Below are 18,720 nucleotides of genomic sequence, written 5' to 3'. Positions count from 1 at the left end.
TCAAGAAAAATGACATGGGAGGAATAGGAGAGAATCGTAGGATGCTATTCCCAGCGGCACCCAAGTCCCCAGAGCCTGGTGTTGTGCTCCTAGGACTGGAAATGCTGTGCTGTGACAGGAATGAAGGGAAGGTAGATTAACAGACAGAGTGGCTGCCTCCTAAGAACTTAGGCTCAGCCAGGGTGTTCAGGTCCTTTCTCAGGGCCTCCCCCGAAGTCTCCTTTGAGCCTTACCTGGGGTGGGTGGAGCCGAACGTCAGGGAGGCCCCGCGGAGGGGAGGGCCAGAGTTGAGGCCCAGAGGCCTGGGCTTGGACCCCGTGCAGATTTGCCCACCTTACACCTGGGTGGTGAATTTCAGCCACCAGAGACCTCTCCATGCTCTATACTTGTTCTCTTTGGGGCAAATAATCGTAGGGTTGGAGAAATTGTCTAATTTTCTGCAAACACAGGGTAAAACTGAAATTTGCCTTTGTGAACCATGATTTCAAAGCCAAGTGACCCTGGGATCTGCATATCCCAGGCATCAAGGATTTGTTTTTTTCTGTCCTGCAGTCTCCCACGAGTATTAAACTTTCGACAGGAAGTGGCTGGTGAGCTGCTGGCTTTGTACACATTGCTCAGTGCCTTTTTTGAAAAAAAAAAAACAAACCCTTTATTCTTGGCTGCCTCAGGCGTAAAGCAAATTATTTAGAGGCGGGGCTTTGTGGGAGGAAACAAACCACCCAGCAACTAGAGAGAGGCAGAAGGCCTTGTAAGGTAGAGCCAAAAGGAGGAATGCAAAACTTTCACGCTGCTGCTTTCCTCAGTTTCCAGAATATATGGTGAAATACTTCAATCACAAGAGTACATTGGCCTTTCATTCACATCACCCAGAAGAAAAAATTGTCATGATTTTGCCACCCTTGTCATCCTTCCACCCTTACTCCAATTCTTTCCTTTGTGAAGCTTTGAACAGCAGATCCCAGACATCACCCCTCTCCTGTTTCCATACTTAAATGTGCATCTCTAAAAGCTATGGACATTTTCCTTACATAACTGCAATGTTGTTATCTCACATGGAAAAAGTGAAAAAAAAATTTTTTTTTTTTTTTGCATATCATGCAATATGTAACCCAGAGTCATGTTTCTCTGTCTCAGAAATGTTCACAGTTGGTTTAATTGAATCAGGATTCAGATAAGGTTCTGAGAATCTTTCACCAATTGTGCAAAAGGGTGAATAATTTGGGGGTAAACCATGATTAGAGCGAGTCCGTCCTGTGTGTCTAACCAAGCCAGGGAACCTAGCAATCATGACTCTGGGGGTCTCCAAGCTGAGATCCGCTCAGCGAGGCAACGTCTCTTCATACCCACCACCCACCTCCCAGGATGAGTAGTGTGCACTTCTAACTTCCTTTTGACCTCAGATTCTCAGATCTCAGCTTTTGTCACCGTGCAGTCTCCCAAAAAATGCTGGTTCAACACAACAGCCTGTAGGTGTGACTTCAGCTTCCCAGTTCTAGCTCCTTGGGTACCACTGGCTTAGGGTAGCTGATAAACACTCTGGAGTCTCAGATTGGTGGTTCTCAAACTTGGCGGTCCATTAGAATCATCTGGAGAACTTTAAAAACTACTGATGCCTGGGTCTGCCACCCTGAGATTCTGATATTTTCAGCCTAGATTGTGGCCTGGGCACGAGGAGTTTTAAGAGTTCCCCCAGTAAGCCCAATGCAGAGACAAGGATGAGCGCTGCAGGGCCGAGGATTCACCTTTCAGCTTCCCCCAACCGGAGCTCCAAGGGTTAAGCAGGACGTCCAAGGGGAGGTAGGGAGAAAGCTGTGGCGAGTGAGGGGCGTGGCTGTGGGCGGGCCCGGGGCCTGGACCACGGCCCGGGCTGCCGCTCGGGGTGGCGGGAGTGAGAGTGAAGCGCCAGAGAAAGAGGACCAGGGACTAGGCAGCCGGAAACGTCTTTTCAAAACAACTCGCAGAGGCGGCGGGGCCTCTGCAGCGCTAACGACGAGAGAGCCCGCAGGGCCTGGGCGCGCGGAGCTAGGCTTGCTTGGATTGGTCCAGGGGCTGAGGCTCGCCTGGATGGAAGGAAGCCTGGGGGGTGGCCGTTTCTCGCTGTCCGAAGCTCCCTGGGCACCTTCCGAGATCAAGCCCGCCATGGAGGAGCTGCAGAAGCGCGTGAAGGAGACCCTGGACGTGCTGAGCCCGCTGGAGCTGCGGAACTTCCGCGACCTCCTCAAAAAGGTGGACGAGGAGCCGCGCGTGACTCAGGTCCAACTGGAGCTGGAGGGCGGCAACACCTTGAAGCTGGCGCAGCTCCTCTCCAAGCACTACTACGCGTCGGTGCCGCGCGTCCTCACCAAGGTGCTGCAACAGCTGCCCCGCGCCGACCTGGTGCAGTGCTGGCAGGAAAATCCCACCGTCAACGGCCTGGGTGAGCGCCGCGATTCCGGGGCTGGGAACGGTGGTGGGGGCCAGTCCTCCTCGCGCGGGGATTTCCGGGCCGGTCCCCGCGGGCGGCTCGGTGTCCAGCTGAGCGGCAGGAAGGGGTCACCCGAGCAGGGAGGGCGCGAGCATCGAGGGACCCATTGAATCTGCGGCGGGAGGTGGGAGTCCCGGGGTACACGGACAGGATAGTCACCGTTTCAAGGCGAAGAATCCTAGCGGCCAGTTGAAGAGCCCCGGGGTCTGCTGTGTCGTTTAGGGTTGGGCTCAGAAGTCAGGTAGACCCGGCGGGCCTGAGATGCATTTTTCGCAAGTACTTCCAAGCGACTATGATGCGTGGCAGGTTTTTAGATGATACAGTGAGCAACCAAGGATTGGAATCCCCTCTGCCATATCTCCAGCGGGTGTTTGGGGCTAGGGATCCCCTCCTGCTTGAGCACCGTTAGCCCATTTGCCATAAATCTGGGAAGATGTGGCTTAGGATCAAGAAATGCAGTATGTAACAGGTTGAGGAAGGTAGCCCCCTCCCCGGCATTTAATAAATGTATGTGTGTATCATATATAAAATGTACTGTCAGTGGTCTGTGCGTTCCGCAAGCTTCTGGTCTGATTGAGTTTTAAGGTATGTATCCATTGCTGACCTTTGTAGATTGGTAACCGGTGAGGACTGTCACTGCTCACAGATACGGCCTGTAGGCCCCGTACTGCCCCTGGGAGCCTTGGATTCTCCCTTTCTTTACCCCACCTGGACATCACTTACGTTGTCCCTCCTGTTAAATTGTGTTGCATCACACTTTTATAATTCTGTAGGCTGTGAGTCACTTGTGATTAGCAGAGTGGTTTTTTTTTTCTTTCTTTCTCAGATTCATCCAAACTACACAATGTCATGACACTATAGGCCAAGACGTATTTGACTTGAATGCTAAACTATTCTGTTAAATAAAAAATAAAATAAAATAGGGTCTAGTTCTTTTGCTTCACCTATCTTCTCTTTATTCATTGATGTCTTGTCTCCTTCTCCGGAAGTGCATATGCATGATGTCATTTAGCTTTTGTTCTTTTACTCTCTGCCTGCGGTCTTTTTGTCCCAGAACCTGACTGGGGTCTAAGGGAGTTCTCTTTTAGGTTTCCAGCCTCAGGAGTTTGGGAAGGGGTGGACGTTCCTAATCCAAGGAAACTATTCTAAAATGAAATTGAAGGCTGCTGGACCCCCAAACAAGAGGCAATTGAAGTCCTTAGGGGAAGTGTGATTAAAAAGAAAAATAATAATGCTTGTTTTCTGTCCTCTTTCCATGAAAATCCGTTCAGTGAACCTAAGAAAACGAAGGAGAAGCAACCCTGACTGTGTGGATGGTGACTTGGTAAGTATCTTGACTGTTCTTTCAGCACTACACCCTGGTTAGTAAAATGGATATTTAGTGACCACTTGAACATTTTGGGTGTTGCTCCTGTTGGTTTAAAGATGACTTCCTGTGTGTTTGTCTCAAGTGGTGAGGTCTCACTGCTTTCTGTTGTAACAGTGAAAGCTAAACAGTAGCCAGTTAAAACCACTGTGTGTGCATTAACCCAAACTTCCTATCTCCACTGTATTACAAATCAAAAAAAGCAAAGCTCTGGAGATAGAACACTGTTTACATGGCTTTAGTGTTTGTTCCTGTTTTTTTTTTTTTTAAGTTTTATTATGGATATTTTAAACATATGCTAAGCAGAGGGACTGGAAAAATGAATCCTCCAAAACTTCAGTCCATACTGAAGTTCAGTTACATACTTAGCATCCAGCTTCAACAATTAGCAACATAGTGGCCAGTCTTGTTTCATCTGCTCCCCCTCCCAATTATTTTAAAGCAAATGCACACATGGTATCTCTTTCATCTGCATATGCTTTATCTTAGTATGTATCTCTGAGAAAGACTTCTTTCAAAACAGAACAATAATACCCTTATTTGTACCTAAAAACAAACTCCTTAAGCTCCTAGGTCTTTTACAGCTGATTTGTCAGAATCAGAACTCTGGTCGACACACATTGGACTGGCTTGTCTCTTAAGACTCTTAGTGTACCATACTTCTTTCACCTTTTTCTAGTTGTTTATTTGTTGAAGAAATCAGACTATTTGTCTGTCAAATGTCCCACGTTCTGGATTTGATGACTGTAACCCAGCGTAACCATTTCCCTCTTTCCTCTGTTTGCCCTATGTCTTTAAACTGGTAGTTGTGGCTGTGCATGGGAATTTTCTGAGATTGGCCTACGAGTCCAGGTCTGAGAAAGGCATTTGAAAGAATTACACATCAGGTCATGCCTCCCCTCCAGAACTGGTAACAGAGGCCATCAGTGTCGCGTTCCTGGTCTGAACCCGGAACCCTTGCCATTCATCCCAGGAGAAACTCACCGTTTGGTATACAGTTGACCCCCGCACAACATGGGGTTGAGCAGTGTGGGGCCACTTACAAGGGTGTTTTCAAGTGACCAGTGCTGTTCTAACCCACGACGTTCAAGGGTCCACGTGGCTGACTGTACTTACAGGCCGATTTTCCACTGCGCAGCGGGTGGTTGCCCCTATAAATAACTCCCTTGTTGTTCAAGGGTCAGCTGCATATGGTGTATTCGGCTTTCGGAGTGTGGTTTGGTCTAAGTATTGTTTCTTGGCTCCCCCGGAAAACAGGACCGTTACGACCTGAGCGGCAGTCGGAAGGCTTTCCTCATGTGTGTGAAGAAGGGCAGGCCAGGGGCTGACCAGGACATTAAACTGATGAAGCAGTGGCTTGTCCAGTGCCAGTTTGAATATACATTGTGCTTCGACCCTGGCAAAAAGGTAATGGACGAAAAATAAAAGTGAAAAATTGTGGGTTGGATTTTTATAACCTTCCTTCCTTTCTTTTTAGAAAAAAAATTGGGTTTTAGTACCTGGTGAAGAGTCAGGACCTACTGAGCAGTGATCTCTACTATCCTGATGAAATTCTTGACCCTGTACTTTCAGAATCTGAAGTGTGTGATACCCCAGCTCTGTGTCCAGTCAAGCAGGACCTCTTGGGTTTTAGTTTTAGCTAAGGCTGTGCAGCTGAAGAGGGAAAGAGATCTCAGGAAGGTGTCCTAGGGAACGTGGGCAAGGAGACCCAAGGATGACCAGTGTGGACCAGGGCCAGGGCATCTGGGAAAAGGGAAGACCAAGGAAACAGCGTGGAGAGGTCAGCAGGAGGTCCGGCCAGAAGGATTCCAGCAACATGGGAGCCCACGGGCCTTGAAAAGTCCTTGTGGGACTCCCTTGGAACCAGGTGATAGGTGGGGAGAGGGTCGCTGAGAGACCTGGGCAGAATTGTGTTGTGACTTAACCAGGTGACACAGAAAAAATAAGATTGATGAGTGGTGGGGGCAGGGTGGGAACGCCCTTTTAATCTCTCTGATCCTAGTTCAGTCACGGCCTTGACCTGCCATATTTTGGGACAGTGACACAGGAAAGCCCTTCAGGATCCCAGGAGTCCCTGCTCATGAACATGGAGGAATAGCGCAGTGAAGGCCTGTGAGTGCAGTGTGGGCTGCCAGAGTTGGAATCCTGTCTCTTACTAGTTGTGTTACCTTAAACCTGGTCCTCGACTGAAGGTACTTTTGTCCCCCAGAAGACATTTGGCAATATCTGGAGACGTTTTTGGTTGTCACAACTGGATATGTTAATGACATTGAATGTTTTGCTTCCTGGCACTCAACCCACTGAGCCTCACCAGCCAGGGCTTAAGTTCCACTTTGTAGGTCATTGGTTTGGTTGAACGTCTCTGTGTATTCTTTGGCTTTTTCCTACTAGATTTTCTTTTTCTTATACTATAGTTATTTTCGTGAACATTATTCATTTACAAAATATAGGGCAAATATTTTTCTCCTACTCTGTTACTTGCCTTGTGACTTTTCGTCGTTTTAAGTCATAGGGAAGTCTTTGAATTTTGTGAGTAAACTCATCGATCTTCCTGTTTGTTGGCTCTTGGTTTTTGTGTCTTGATTAAATGCCATGCCTTCCCAGTTGTAAAAAATGTAAATTATTTTTCTGTGATTTTTAAAAGTAGTTTAAAGTTTACCTCTTTTCTGTAGTTCCACTTTTTGTCATAGTGTGGGGTGGAAGCGCTAACTTGATTTCCAAATGAATAATCAGTCATCTCAATGTTTATTGAATGACACGTCCTTTCCCCACATATTGGAAATTCCACTTTTGTCATGAACTAAATTCTTGCATTATAGTACTCGAATTGATTTCTGGATTTTAAACTATTCCATTCATATATTTGTTTTTAGTTATGCCAGCATGTCACTGTTTTCACACGATTTTGTAGTACATTTGGATGTTTGATAGGACCTATCCCCCGCTTGTTTTTCTTTTTCCCTGAACGTTCTTGGGATTCTTGAGAATGATCTCTTCTCTATGGCCTTGAGAACCATCTGGTTACGTTTACAGGAGTCCTGTGGGATTTTCATTGGCATGACATTGAATTGAGATTCATTGGGAGTGAATTAGCAAATGAATAGTATTGAGTCAGCTCAGAAGCACTGGCCTGCCCTGGTTTGTTCATGCTGCGCCTTAGTCAGTTTTTTATGGTTTTTATCACTTAGGTAATGTGTATTCCTTGTTAGGATTTTTCCCTAGGCATTTCGGTTTTGTTGTGACCATGAGTGGGGCGCCCTTTTCCATTTTGTGGCTTAACGATTACTGCGGGGTGCCTGGAGAAATACAGATCTCTGTAAGTTTGTCTTACATCTGGTCCACCTGATGATCTCTAATTCTAATATTTTTTAGTTGACTCTTTTTGTATTTCTAGATAGTCACGATGTCTATCCATAATGTGTTTTGGCCCTTGTTTCCAATATTTAAACTTTATTTAATTTTTACTTGACTTCAAATGAGATGGGTAGGACCTTTGTTATAGCCCATATGGGAGTAATGACAGCAGCCACCTGTGCGAGGGACTTTGGTGGCATCTGCTCATAGACTCTGGCAGGTGTGTATCAGTGACTGGACTCCTCCCTTCCCTTCCCTTATTGAGACTGTTAGTTTTATAAAATAATTTTTATATATTAAAGCAAGTTCATGATAAGATTTAAATACATGAACCCTTTGGGGAGCCGTAGTTCTGTTATATTTTGTGGTAGACAATCAGAAATGCCCTTATTTGGTCAAGCAAGAACCAGTAGCACAGAAAGAAATCACACAAATTCTGGGGGCAGCCACAAGGGAGTGACAACTCAGGAAACGAATATTTACCTCATAATTGCTCTGCTAGAGATGGAAGTTTTCATTTATCCTCTCATTAGATCACCTCGTAGTAAAAGGGCCACTTCTAGCGTTTCTGACTTTTTTCTGTCAATTCTTTTTAATATGTTCTTCTATTTTACAGGAGTTAATTGACACACTAACATCATTTCGTGATGAATTAAATAAAATGAAAGATGAAATTAGCTGTTGCCTTGTCACTCTGATGTCCCACGGAGAAAAAGGCTTTATTAAAATAGAAAATGATGACAAAGTCAGCCTGGAGTTCATTTTTGACATGTTTAATAATAAAAATTGTCCAGCACTTCACGAGAAACCGAAGATCTTTATCATCCAGGCCTGCAGAGGAGGTAAGTGGAGACTTCCTTGTAATCGTCGTGTTTCTAGGGAATTCTCATACTGATGGTAGAGGAAAGAAAAGTAGGTTTAAAAACATATGTGTGTAAATAATATATATTAAATTAGAGGATGGTTAGCTGACATAACTTTAGTAGTATATGTAGTATACCAGGGACTTTGAGCTGGGAGGAAGAAATGGATGGAAAACTTACCTGGGATAGAATAGCTAACTTGGGCTGAGGAATGATCCAAGTCACTGACTTCATAAGGTAGGTCTGGGAGCCTTAAATTCTGAGAGAGGTCTGTGCCTTTGCCAAGGGATGTCCCACTGTCCCTGTGATTCCAGATGGCTTGTGGGACTAACATCTGACTTAGCTCTCTGTGGAGATTTCTCTATCTGGTGCACATACCAGCTTGTAATGACTTTTATTAAGGGTTGCTGGTGTCAGTGATGGATTATTGTAGTGTGTCTCATCATTCTTCAAAAAATAGAGAGAAGAGATAGTGGTGTTGAAACAGATGATGAACCCATGGACTTGGATGACATTTCAGAGAAGAGGAGGCTGCCCACATTCAGTGATTATTTCATCATCTATCCTACCCAGCCAGGTGAGACAGTGAAGATAGATGACTGTGAAGATGTGCATCTGCCAGAGAGTTCCGGTTATTCCTAATGATTTTTAAAATCTTTTTTTAAAAAAAATGAACCATGCTTTTCCAATTGATGTTTATAAGGAGAAATCTTTTTTAATTAAAAAAAATGTTTTATTGATTTTAGAGAGAGAGAAAGGGAGGAGGAGAGAGAGAAACATTGATTGGTTGTCTCCCATACATGTTCTGACCAGGGATTGAACCTGCAAACTAGGCATGTGCCCTGACTGGGAATTGAACCCCTAGCTGTTTAGTGTATGGGACCATGTTCCAACCAACTGAGCCACACTGGCAAGGGCTATAAGGAGAAATTTTTATTAACTCCTTCATCTCCCTTGGTTCCTGCCCTGGCCGGGTAGCTCAGTTGGAGCATTGTCCTGATACCCTAGGGCTGTGTGTTTGAACCCCAGTCAGGACACGTAGAAGAATCAACCAACAAGTCAATGTTTCTCTCTCTCTCTCTCTCTCTCTCTCTCTCTCTCTCTCTCTCTGTCTCTCCCTCTCCCTCCCCCCACCTTCCCTTCCCTACCACCTTTTCTCTCTCCCTAAAATCAATTTAAAAAATGGTTCCTACTTTCAGAAATGGCAGGTTGGCATCTTGCTGTTTATTTCTTTCAGGAAGACACCAACCTCTTAGCAAAGTACCACAAAGTAAATAAAGTCATTGGTTCTCAGGTGAAAATGATGTTGGCTCAAAACCTAGCTCTGCCACTTGATATCTTTGAGACCTTCAATATTTTTTAGCCTCTAGATATTTAAGTTTTTTCATGAAAAATGAGAATGATAAAATTGATTCATGTCATTAGGCTATCATGTCAATTAAAGTAAATAATGCAGGTATTGTGCTTATAACAATTGGCTTAATAAATACCAAAAATTAGCTACTATTATTACTAGTATGCTAATAACATCATTATTATTAGTAATACTATTACTAATAAGTTAAAGTCCAAAAGAATCTTATGTGCTGAACAGGTGGACTTGCCAGGAAAATGTAGAGAAGATATAAGTAAGTGGTCAAGGACATTATTTAGCTGTTTATATCTTGACTTTCTTCAAAAAAGATTAAGGTAGTTTACAAATAAGTAAATAAATACATATATGTATATGTGCACATGCACGGTTTGTCCAGAAAGTATTCAGTCCTGTACTATGCAAAATAGAGACTTTTATTGAAGAAGATACAAGAAATATTGTACACAAGACAATGATACCTCAGTCCCCTTCAAAACAAGTGCCTTGGGACCTCACAAAGTGTCCCATTTGTCATTCGCTGCCCCCTCATATTTTCCTGAATCTCATCGACGGTCTGAAATCGCTTCCCTTTCAAAGGTGATTTTAGTTTTGGGAAAAGCCAGAAGTTGCAGGGTGTCAAATCTGGGCTATGTGGGAGTGAGTCACTTGGGTAATTTGATGTTTCACAAAAAAAAATCTGCATGAGACATGTTGCATGAGCAGGCAATCACCAGTTGCCCACAGCTGGGGCATTCTGCATCATCCAGATAGTTCCCGTGGAGGAATGTTCAAGCTTAATGCAAAATTTGATACAGATTCTTGGTTTTACTTGCTTAGTCCTTTTGAATGTGATGGCTACACAGTACACACTTGCTCACTCAATGGGTGTCTACCGCCCCTATTGCCTAGTACAGTGAAGTTGTCATTATTCATGCATGCGCATTCCAGTCTACTCTCCTTGGGTGCCCAGGCTACATTGATGCCACGCAAACTGTTCTCATTATATTAACAATGGCTGGACCTTTTCCAGATGGACCTTGTGTATATGTGCAATTCAAGATAAAATGTTAGTGGAAAAATGGAAGCAAGGAAGTAAGGGCAGTAATGTAAAATGAAACAGTGAATGATGAGACATTAAAAATATCCTTGGTTATTTACCCAAGAGAGATGAAAGTGTATGTCCTCATAGTCATTGGCACACGAATGTTCATAGCAGCTTTCTTTGAAATAGTCAAAAGCTCTAAATAACCCAGATGGCCAGCAACTCATGGTATATCATACTTTAAATACTACTTGGCATTAAAAAGAAATGAGCTCCTGATACATGCTGTAACATAGATGACACTCAAAATAGTTACGCTAACTGAAAGAAACCAGATAAAGTACATACTGTAGGATTCCTTGTTTATAAAATTGTAGAAAATGCAAACCAATCTGTACATAGTGACAGAAGGCAAATAAGTGGTGTAGGGTGGAGGATGAAGTGGAGAGAAGAATTGCCAAGGAACACGAGGGCCCTGTGGGGGAGATTGGTATATTCATTATCATTATTGTGGTGACGGTTTCACAGAAGTTTTACATTTGTTAAAACTTATTAAATTGCATGCTTGCTTAAAATACATATGCATGATTGTCAGTTATCAATTATAGTTTAGTAAAGCTGTAAGATTTTTTTTTTAATTTATTCATTTTAGAGAGAGAGAGGAGAGAGGGACAGAGAAACAATGATTTGTTGTTCCACTTATGGATGCACTCACTGGTTGAGTCTTCTATGTGCCCTGACCAGGGATTGAACCCATAATTCCACAGTTGTAGAGTATTGGGACAATGCTCTAATCGACTGAGCTACCCAACCAGGGCCTAAAGCTGTAAGATTTCTTTTTTTTTTTTTAAGATTTTATTTATTTACTTTTAGAGAGGGGAAAGGAGAGAGAAAGAGATGGAGAGAAACATCAAAGTGTGGTTGCCTCTCGCTCACCCCCTACTGAGGACCTGGCCTGCAACCCAAGCATGTGCCCTGACTGGGAATTGAACCGGTGACCCTTTGGTTCATAGGCTAGCATTCAATCCACTGAGCCACACCAGCCACAGCCAAAGCTGTAAGATTTTTAAAAAGTTAGGTGTAATGCCCTGGCCAGCCTGGCTCAGTTGGTTGGAGAATCATCTGATACTGAAAGGTGGCTAGTTCTGTTCCTGGTCAAGGCACATGCCCAGGTTACAGGCTTGATTCCCTGTCGGGGCACATGCAGGAGGCAGCTGATCAGTGTTTCTCTCTCACATCGATGTTTCTCTCTCTCTCCCTCCCACTCTCTCTAGAATGAGAATAAAACTTAACAAAAAAAGTTAGGTGTAAGACAGGCATGCACACTATTACCACTACTATCTAACATGGCATGGCTGATCCTGGCTAATGTATTAAGATAATAAATAAAGGTATAGGATCAGTAATCTAGAAATCAATAGCTCTGAATATAGTAACAATATACTAGCAATAATAAGTTATATAAAGAAAAGAAAAAGATACCATTTTTTTCTTGTTTTAGTGAATGATGTCTAGGAATGACTAACAAAAGATAAGTAAGAACTTTATTAGAAAATAATAAAACATTCCTGAAAGGCATAAAGGAAGACCTAATAAATGATGGGAAATACTGTGGTCATGGATGGGAAATTTCAATACCATGGAGAGGACGGTATTGAAATACTGTAGAGAGTTTTTCCCAAATCAATCTGTAAGTTGAATTTCCAAAGTGGGTGTTTTTTTCATGGAACTGACAAACTCATCAGAATTATTATCAAACAATTAAGGGTCAAGACAAGAAATCTCAAACCAATTCTGTTGAATGAATGAATTTTACAGCTCTGTGCTGGCTCACATATGTTTGAAGGCTAGAGCTTCAGGAATGAACAAAGGAGCTAGAAACCTCTGCCTCCATTGAGTATATGTTCTAGTGGGGGAGACAGAAAATAAACACATAGCAAAAATAGGTATTTGTGTACCTTTATGATTCTATTTGCATAAAGTTCAAAAACAGGCAACACGAATCTGTGGTGTGGGAAGTCAGGATACGGCTTGCCCTGGGAGTGCCAAGTGTTTGGAGTGGTGATGACCAGACCGGGCCAGAAGGGGACTTCAGGAGCGGTGGTACCATCTTGTTTCCTGATGAGGGTGCCAATTACGCGGGTGTGTTCATTTCATGAATACTGAGCTCTTGCATACTCTTAACACTTTGTGCACGTTTCCATGTGATGGATACCCTTCAATGAAAAGTTTACCAAAAATAAAATTATGTTAGGTGGTAGTAAGGGCTATGGAGAAAAATAATGCAGGAACTGGAGAGAGGGAGTGTTGAGGAGTAGGAGCAGAGATTGCAGTTTTTAAAAAAAAGATGCATAGAGATGTCCCTACTGAGAAGCTGATTATGTTGTAGAGAATTGAAGGACATGAGAGAGTGAGGTATCCAGACATTTGAGAGAATTCATTGTGTAGAATAGGAACCCTTACTATAAAGGAGTAACAGAACTCTATGTATCAACCTATATACAGACAAATAGACTACCGGGATGAAATAAAGCTATAATTCCCCTTTAAGTACTGCTTTTACTCTATTCCTTAGGAATAACCTATCCATAGGGACTAATTAAATGAATTATAGGGAAACTAGAGAATATTACAAGCTATTACTAATTAATGGTGAAAGAATGGACCATTCAGTAAACAGTGCTGGGAAAATTAGTTTCTCAATGGGAAAAAAAATAATTTATTTTCAGATTTTTTGGCATGCATTTTGTTGTATCTTTAATCATGTGCAGTCTCTTTCTATAGTTATATTTCCATCTTTATCTTTAATATTTGTATCATCCTTTTTATTCTTGATCAGTTTTTCCAGTGGTATGTTTATTTAATTAAGAACCCATTTTTAGTTTTTGTTAATCTTCTCTGGTATTATGTTTGGTTTTGATTTTATTAATCAAATCAAAATTTGGTTTTGGCTAATATTTACATTTTTCTCCATTTTGGGGAGGCTTATCCTATCCTTCCCAACTATTTTAGTTAGGTACTTGACTCATTATTTTATACCTTTTTAAAAAAACATAAACATTTGCCCTGACCAGCATGGCTCAGTTGGTTGGGTGTCATCCTGAAAAGGAAAAGGCCACCGGTTCGATTCCCGCTCCAGGCACATGCCTGGGTTATGGGTTCAGTCCGTGTTTGCACCGTGTAGGAGAGGCAACCAATCAGTGTTTCTCTCTCACATCAGTATTTCCCTCTCTTTTCCCCTCCCTTCCCATAAATTCTATATGGATGTATTTAGGAGTATTTAGCTTAAAATGTTGTAACAAAAGTCAACCATAAAAAAATAGAAACAGGATAAAATCAAGCAAGTAGCACAATGATAACTGTTGAATCTGAGGGATGATTATATGGAGGTTTGTTAAATTTTGCTTTCTACTTTTGTGTATATCTGAAAACTTTTATTTAAAAAATGCATACTGAAAGAATGCCCTATTGAGAGGTTTTGTGCTGTTGGTCACATGGTCCCCTCTGAGGCGCAGGTGTGTGCCGTGTCTGTCATGGCTCCAGACCCACTCCTGCTAATCCAAGAGTGTTTCTGTAGTCTCAGTTTCAAACCATTTTCTTTTCTTTTCTTTTTTTTTTTTAACATGTGCGAAAGCTCCAGGGTTTAGAAGGGACAGGGGGGACCCTCCAAACATGGGGAAATGCTTTCAGCACTTCCTCTCCCTGCACATCAATGACCTGGGCACGGGCAGCCCATGATCAAACCATTTTCTAGGCCCTAACTGTGGGCACAAGAACAGTTAACACAAGTAGCGGAGAAAAATGGACAAAATGTTTCTGTTTTAATTTATAGATTATGTTGCTTTACGGCACTGCCGCACTGGCTCTGTGATGATCCAGGCAATGGCTGAAGTCTTCCAAGAACATGGAAATAGGTGGCACATCGCTGACTTTTTCACCAAAGTAAGTAAATTCCAAGGGACCATGTATGTAGTCCATTCACTCTGAAGCTAATGCACTTGATGAGAAGGTTTTCATAACAAGGTTGACCTTAGCCATGCAAGTTTTGCTTGAAAACACCAGCAACACTAGCTGCTTGTGAGTGTAGAACAGTGGTCCCCAACCTTTTTGGCAGCAGGGACCAGTTTCGTGGATATTTTTCCATGGAGGTGGGTGGAGGGAGACAGGAGGCGGAGCTCAGGCCACACACCTCCTGCTGTGCGCCCTGCTCCTAGCAAGCCACAGACCAGTATCAGTCTGCAGCCTGGGGTTTGGGGACTCCTGGAGTAGAGGACTGTAGCAGCATTGTTCAGAAGACACCGCTGAGCCATATGCCAAGGAGACCTGATAGTGACACTTTCTATTCATTGGTAACATGAGTGAGTGAGCTCTTAGGTGAGCTTTGAAGTTCTTGCTATTGCGGTTGGCTTTGGCCTGACGGCTCCCCTAGGGGAGGGGAGGACCTGAAGGCTTCTTTGAAGACTAACACTGGCCCTGGTCTGCGTGGCTCAGTTGGTTGGAGTGGTCATCCCGTAAACCAAAAGGTCACGGGTTTGATTCCCAGTTAGGGCACCCGCCTACATTGCAAGTTCAGTCCTCAGTCAGGGCATGTAGGAGAAAGCAACTGATTGATATTTCTCTCCCTCTCTTCCCCTCTATCTAAAATCAATAAGCATGTCCTCCGGTGAGGATAAAAAAACAATAAAAAAAAAAAAAAAAGACTGACCCCGGCTGGCATATGTCCCACCAGCTTGTAGCCCGTGGTCAGTGTTCACTGAATGAATGAGTGGCCGAGAATTGTAGCACATTTACACAAGGACCATAGTTTCGAGAATGGCCTGATTATACTGGCTTATCATCAGGCTTGGGGAGTAATTTTCTTCTTAACCTGGGATTTTTATACTCAAAGAGAGTTAATTAGAAAAGGTTGTGAATGAGCTGAGTAACAGCAATACTAACAAGGACGGCAAGGCTCGCTCTGTGCTTTGCAGATATTAACCCAACTGAGTCTCCAGCCACCCTCAGGCAGCTACCAGGGCCGGCTTCTGCTCCCGCAGATGGAGAGCCAGGAAGTGGCCGAGTTCCAGCCCGGGCCACGTGATTCCGGGGTTCATGCCCTAATCAGTGATGTAATAACCAATCCTCACCTCTGCGAGAGGTGGTAACTATTTTTATTTCTTGAAAAGAAACTATTATTAATACTTTACATACAATGCTTAACTTTTTTTCTTTTTAACATCTTATTTAGGTAAGCTCTTGGGAAATAAATGTTAAAGGGAGAGACTACAGACAATTTGGATGGTGATTCCAACCATATCACCAAATATCTCCTGTTGTTTGATTTTTCTCTGTAAAAAATAGTACCTTGTCAGTTTCTCAGGAATGTGTAATGATAAAGACAGATTTAACCTACTGCATATAGAAATCCATTTTAGCTTAATGCTAACTGAAAACATTTTGTGGACTAATGTTTATTAAGTCTTTATTGAACACCCTTATTTTTTTTATGTACACTGTAAGATTTTATTTATTTGTGTTTAGAGAGGGGAAGGGAGGGAAACAGAGAGGGAGAGAAACAGCACTGTATGGTTGCCTCTCGAGTGCCCCCTACTGGGACGTGGCCAATAACCCAGGCACATGCCCAGACTGGGAATTGAACCAGCGACCCTTTAGTTTGCAGGCCAGTACTCAATCCACTGAGCCACACCAGCCAGCGCTCTTCCCCCCCCCCCCAAATCACCATGTTAACCATTTTAGGGATGTAGTTCAGTGGCATTAAGCACATTCACATAGTTGTGCAATCATCACCCCCATCCCTCTCCAGACCTTTCTCATCTTCCCAAACTGAAACGCTGTGCCCATTAAACATTAACTCCTCATTTCTCCTCCCCTCAGCCCCTGGCACCCACCATGCTTCTTTCTGTCTCTATGAATTTGACTACTCTAGGTTTCTCCTGCAAGTGGAATATTACAGTATTTGTCCTTTGTGTCTGGCTTATTTCACTCAGCATAACATCCTCAAGGTCCAATCATGTTGTAGTATGTGCCAGAATTTCCTTCCTTTTTAAACACCCTTCATTCTTAAAGCTCTTGCTATGTAAACACTGGTGAGAAAATGTCTAGAAATGAGCATAACGTAGCCTTTGCATTGAAGGCGCTTAGGGCTTAAGTAGGTGGTGACAGATATGCTTACAGCCAACCCTGGAAGTGTACAGCTGTTGGATACTTTAGACATAACGTAATCCCACGCTTTCATTGTACCATGCGTACCAAGGCTGGGAAAGGGGTACTCCCTGGCCTGATATTACCCAGGGGCAAGCTCGAGACTGAGCCCAGGTCTGTGGACTCTTCAGTCCAGCGCTCTTTCCGTCTCACAGTGCTGTATTCCAAGCACTTGTTGGAACATCTTTGTAACGCTATTTGCATTGTTTTCCTGATGGAGTCAGAATTCTGCCATCTCATCCTGTGGGGCTTCCTAAAAGGCTTTTTGCTCAGGGCTTTACGTGCATTTGGACAGTTTATGCTTTTCTCTTACAGGTGAATAACAAAGTGGTGCACACTGATTTTCATCTACAGGAGGGACCAGTCAAAGTATCACTTGTAATGGAATCGACTCTAACTCGATCCGTGTACTTTTGACATCGGGAAGATTTTAAAAATAAGGACTGCTTTATGGTAGAGTTTCTAAGGAACTGTGAGGTTTTGTAGCATAGTACAAATGGTTATCATTTTGCATTATTCCTGTCGTTAGTTCTTTTTCTACAGTTTGTTTTGTATATGTACATACTCGAAGATTTAATTCCACTTATTTGGAACTTGTAAATACTTTTGACTTTTTTTACTGATTTTTTTTTACCTGAGCTCTTATTAAAACACAGAAGTCCAGCCGGGTGTGTACACTGTTTCTATCATGCGCTCCCTGTTGCTGATTACCCCCATCCTCTCCACTCTCCATGGGGTGCTGATGTTAGGCCTCATCTTCTTGGCCTAGTATTCAGAACTGCCTTTAAGAGGTCTTCCCCTGGTTCACCTTATTCCCACCCCCAACCCCATATTGTTGTCTGCAGCCAGACTGATCTCCTTTTTGACCTCATAAGCCATCCTCAAGCCTTACCTGCGTATCTCTGCTTGAACTTTGTGCCCTTGATGCGTTCATGTTTTCACCGCACCCGTTCTCCAGCTTTCTACCTGCTGCCTCAGTACCTCTGACCGGCTGGTTTCTGCCCGGAACACTCTGTTCCACCCCAGGTAGGTAAATCCTCTCTGTACCATGTGCTTCCTCTGTACCATGCATTCTTCAGGGTGCAACTTGGTTCCCAACCCACTGTAAAGAAAACCTGTATGTAGACTGGTATTTTTAGAGTAACAGATTCTGGACTGAGCATGAGTTTTAACTGTAATTATGTTCTTTTGTAACGTGGCCTGTGTTTGGACCTCGGTTTCTGCATCTGTATAAAAGGAGACTTGGCTCAGCTGGCTGAGAACTCGTCTCACTGGACCTCGGTGAACTCTGATGTCTTAAAGAACTTGGTCATGAACCCTGCGGATGTGACTTCTTAAACCTAGAGGTCCAAGGTGGCAGTTGCATGAGACTGTTGAGCCTGCGTGAGAACGCAGGTGTTTCGTTCTGTGAAGGCTGCTGAGAATGCTGTGAAGGCTGCTGAGAATGCTGTGAAGACTGAAGCAACCCAGAATTTCCAGGCCTATCTCTATTTCAGGGATAGCCATGTCCTTTTTGGTTAATGTGATCTCTTAAGCATACATATCTGTGATTTAATTTTTAACTATTTGAGTTCTGATGTTTGGTGTGTAACTTTAGTTTTTGTATACAGCATTAAAATGTTTCCTTGGTTCATAAAATACAAATATCAGGTGAGCCTTTCCACTCACTTGTGTTGATAGGATTTCCAGGCACAGGGGCTCCTTCCAGGTGTTGGCAGCAGCTGAATCATCAACAGCTATTGCCTGGGAACAGTTAGGTGACTTGTTCATAGTCACCATTAGCATGTAGTGCAGCTGGGATTCCAAAGCAGGAGGTAACACAAGACACAAAGTGTAAAGTGACCGAGGAGAGTTATATAGATAGGATGCTTTCAGTGGACAGAAGGGGCATCCCGTTTAACTGAGGGAATGAGAACTTCAGAACAAAGGAGGGCAAAGTGATTTTGGAACATTGCTCAGGCCACTACAGTTCAGGTTCATGGAGAGGACTGTTGGACAATTAGGTATCAGACAAACAGGTGAGGAGGAGCAAAAAGGAAGTCGGGTTAGAAAGGGAGGTGGGAACGTGGACAA

General features: G+C 43.3%; 1 protein-coding gene and 1 non-coding gene across 3 annotated transcripts; one reads left to right on the top strand and one right to left on the bottom strand.

The window, feature by feature from the left end:
* Nucleotides 1-1,885: 1,885 nt before the first annotated feature.
* Nucleotides 1,886-18,257, top strand: LOC129088080 (caspase-14-like). 2 transcript variants are annotated; one of them, XR_008530961.1, is made up of 8 exons: nt 1,886-2,419; nt 3,739-3,791; nt 5,091-5,240; nt 7,804-8,029; nt 8,511-8,627; nt 14,279-14,388; nt 16,963-17,673; nt 17,885-18,257. XR_008530961.1 is itself a non-coding variant. In XM_054595222.1 (7 exons), exons 1-7 carry the CDS (start codon nt 2,068-2,070, stop codon nt 17,062-17,064), a joined length of 1,110 nt encoding a protein of 369 aa, XP_054451197.1. In that variant the 5' UTR covers nt 1,886-2,067; the 3' UTR covers nt 17,065-18,257. The 2 variants fall into 2 exon arrangements, 1 of the variants encoding a protein (XP_054451197.1); XM_054595222.1 differs by having other exon boundaries at nt 16,963-18,257.
* LOC129061101 (small nucleolar RNA SNORA71) lies at nt 14,071-14,201 on the bottom strand. The gene has a single exon (XR_008528071.1). It is a non-coding gene; the product is annotated as a small nucleolar RNA SNORA71 (small nucleolar RNA).
* Nucleotides 18,258-18,720: the final 463 nt, after the last annotated feature.

Source organism: Pteronotus mesoamericanus, unplaced genomic scaffold (genome assembly GCF_021234165.1).
Source record: "Pteronotus mesoamericanus isolate MK-2021 breed Mesoamerican mustached bat unplaced genomic scaffold, CSHL_Meso_final scaffold_54, whole genome shotgun sequence".
Classification (NCBI taxonomy): Eukaryota; Metazoa; Chordata; class Mammalia; order Chiroptera; family Mormoopidae; genus Pteronotus; species Pteronotus mesoamericanus.
This window is presented reverse-complemented; position numbering and strand designations above follow the sequence as displayed.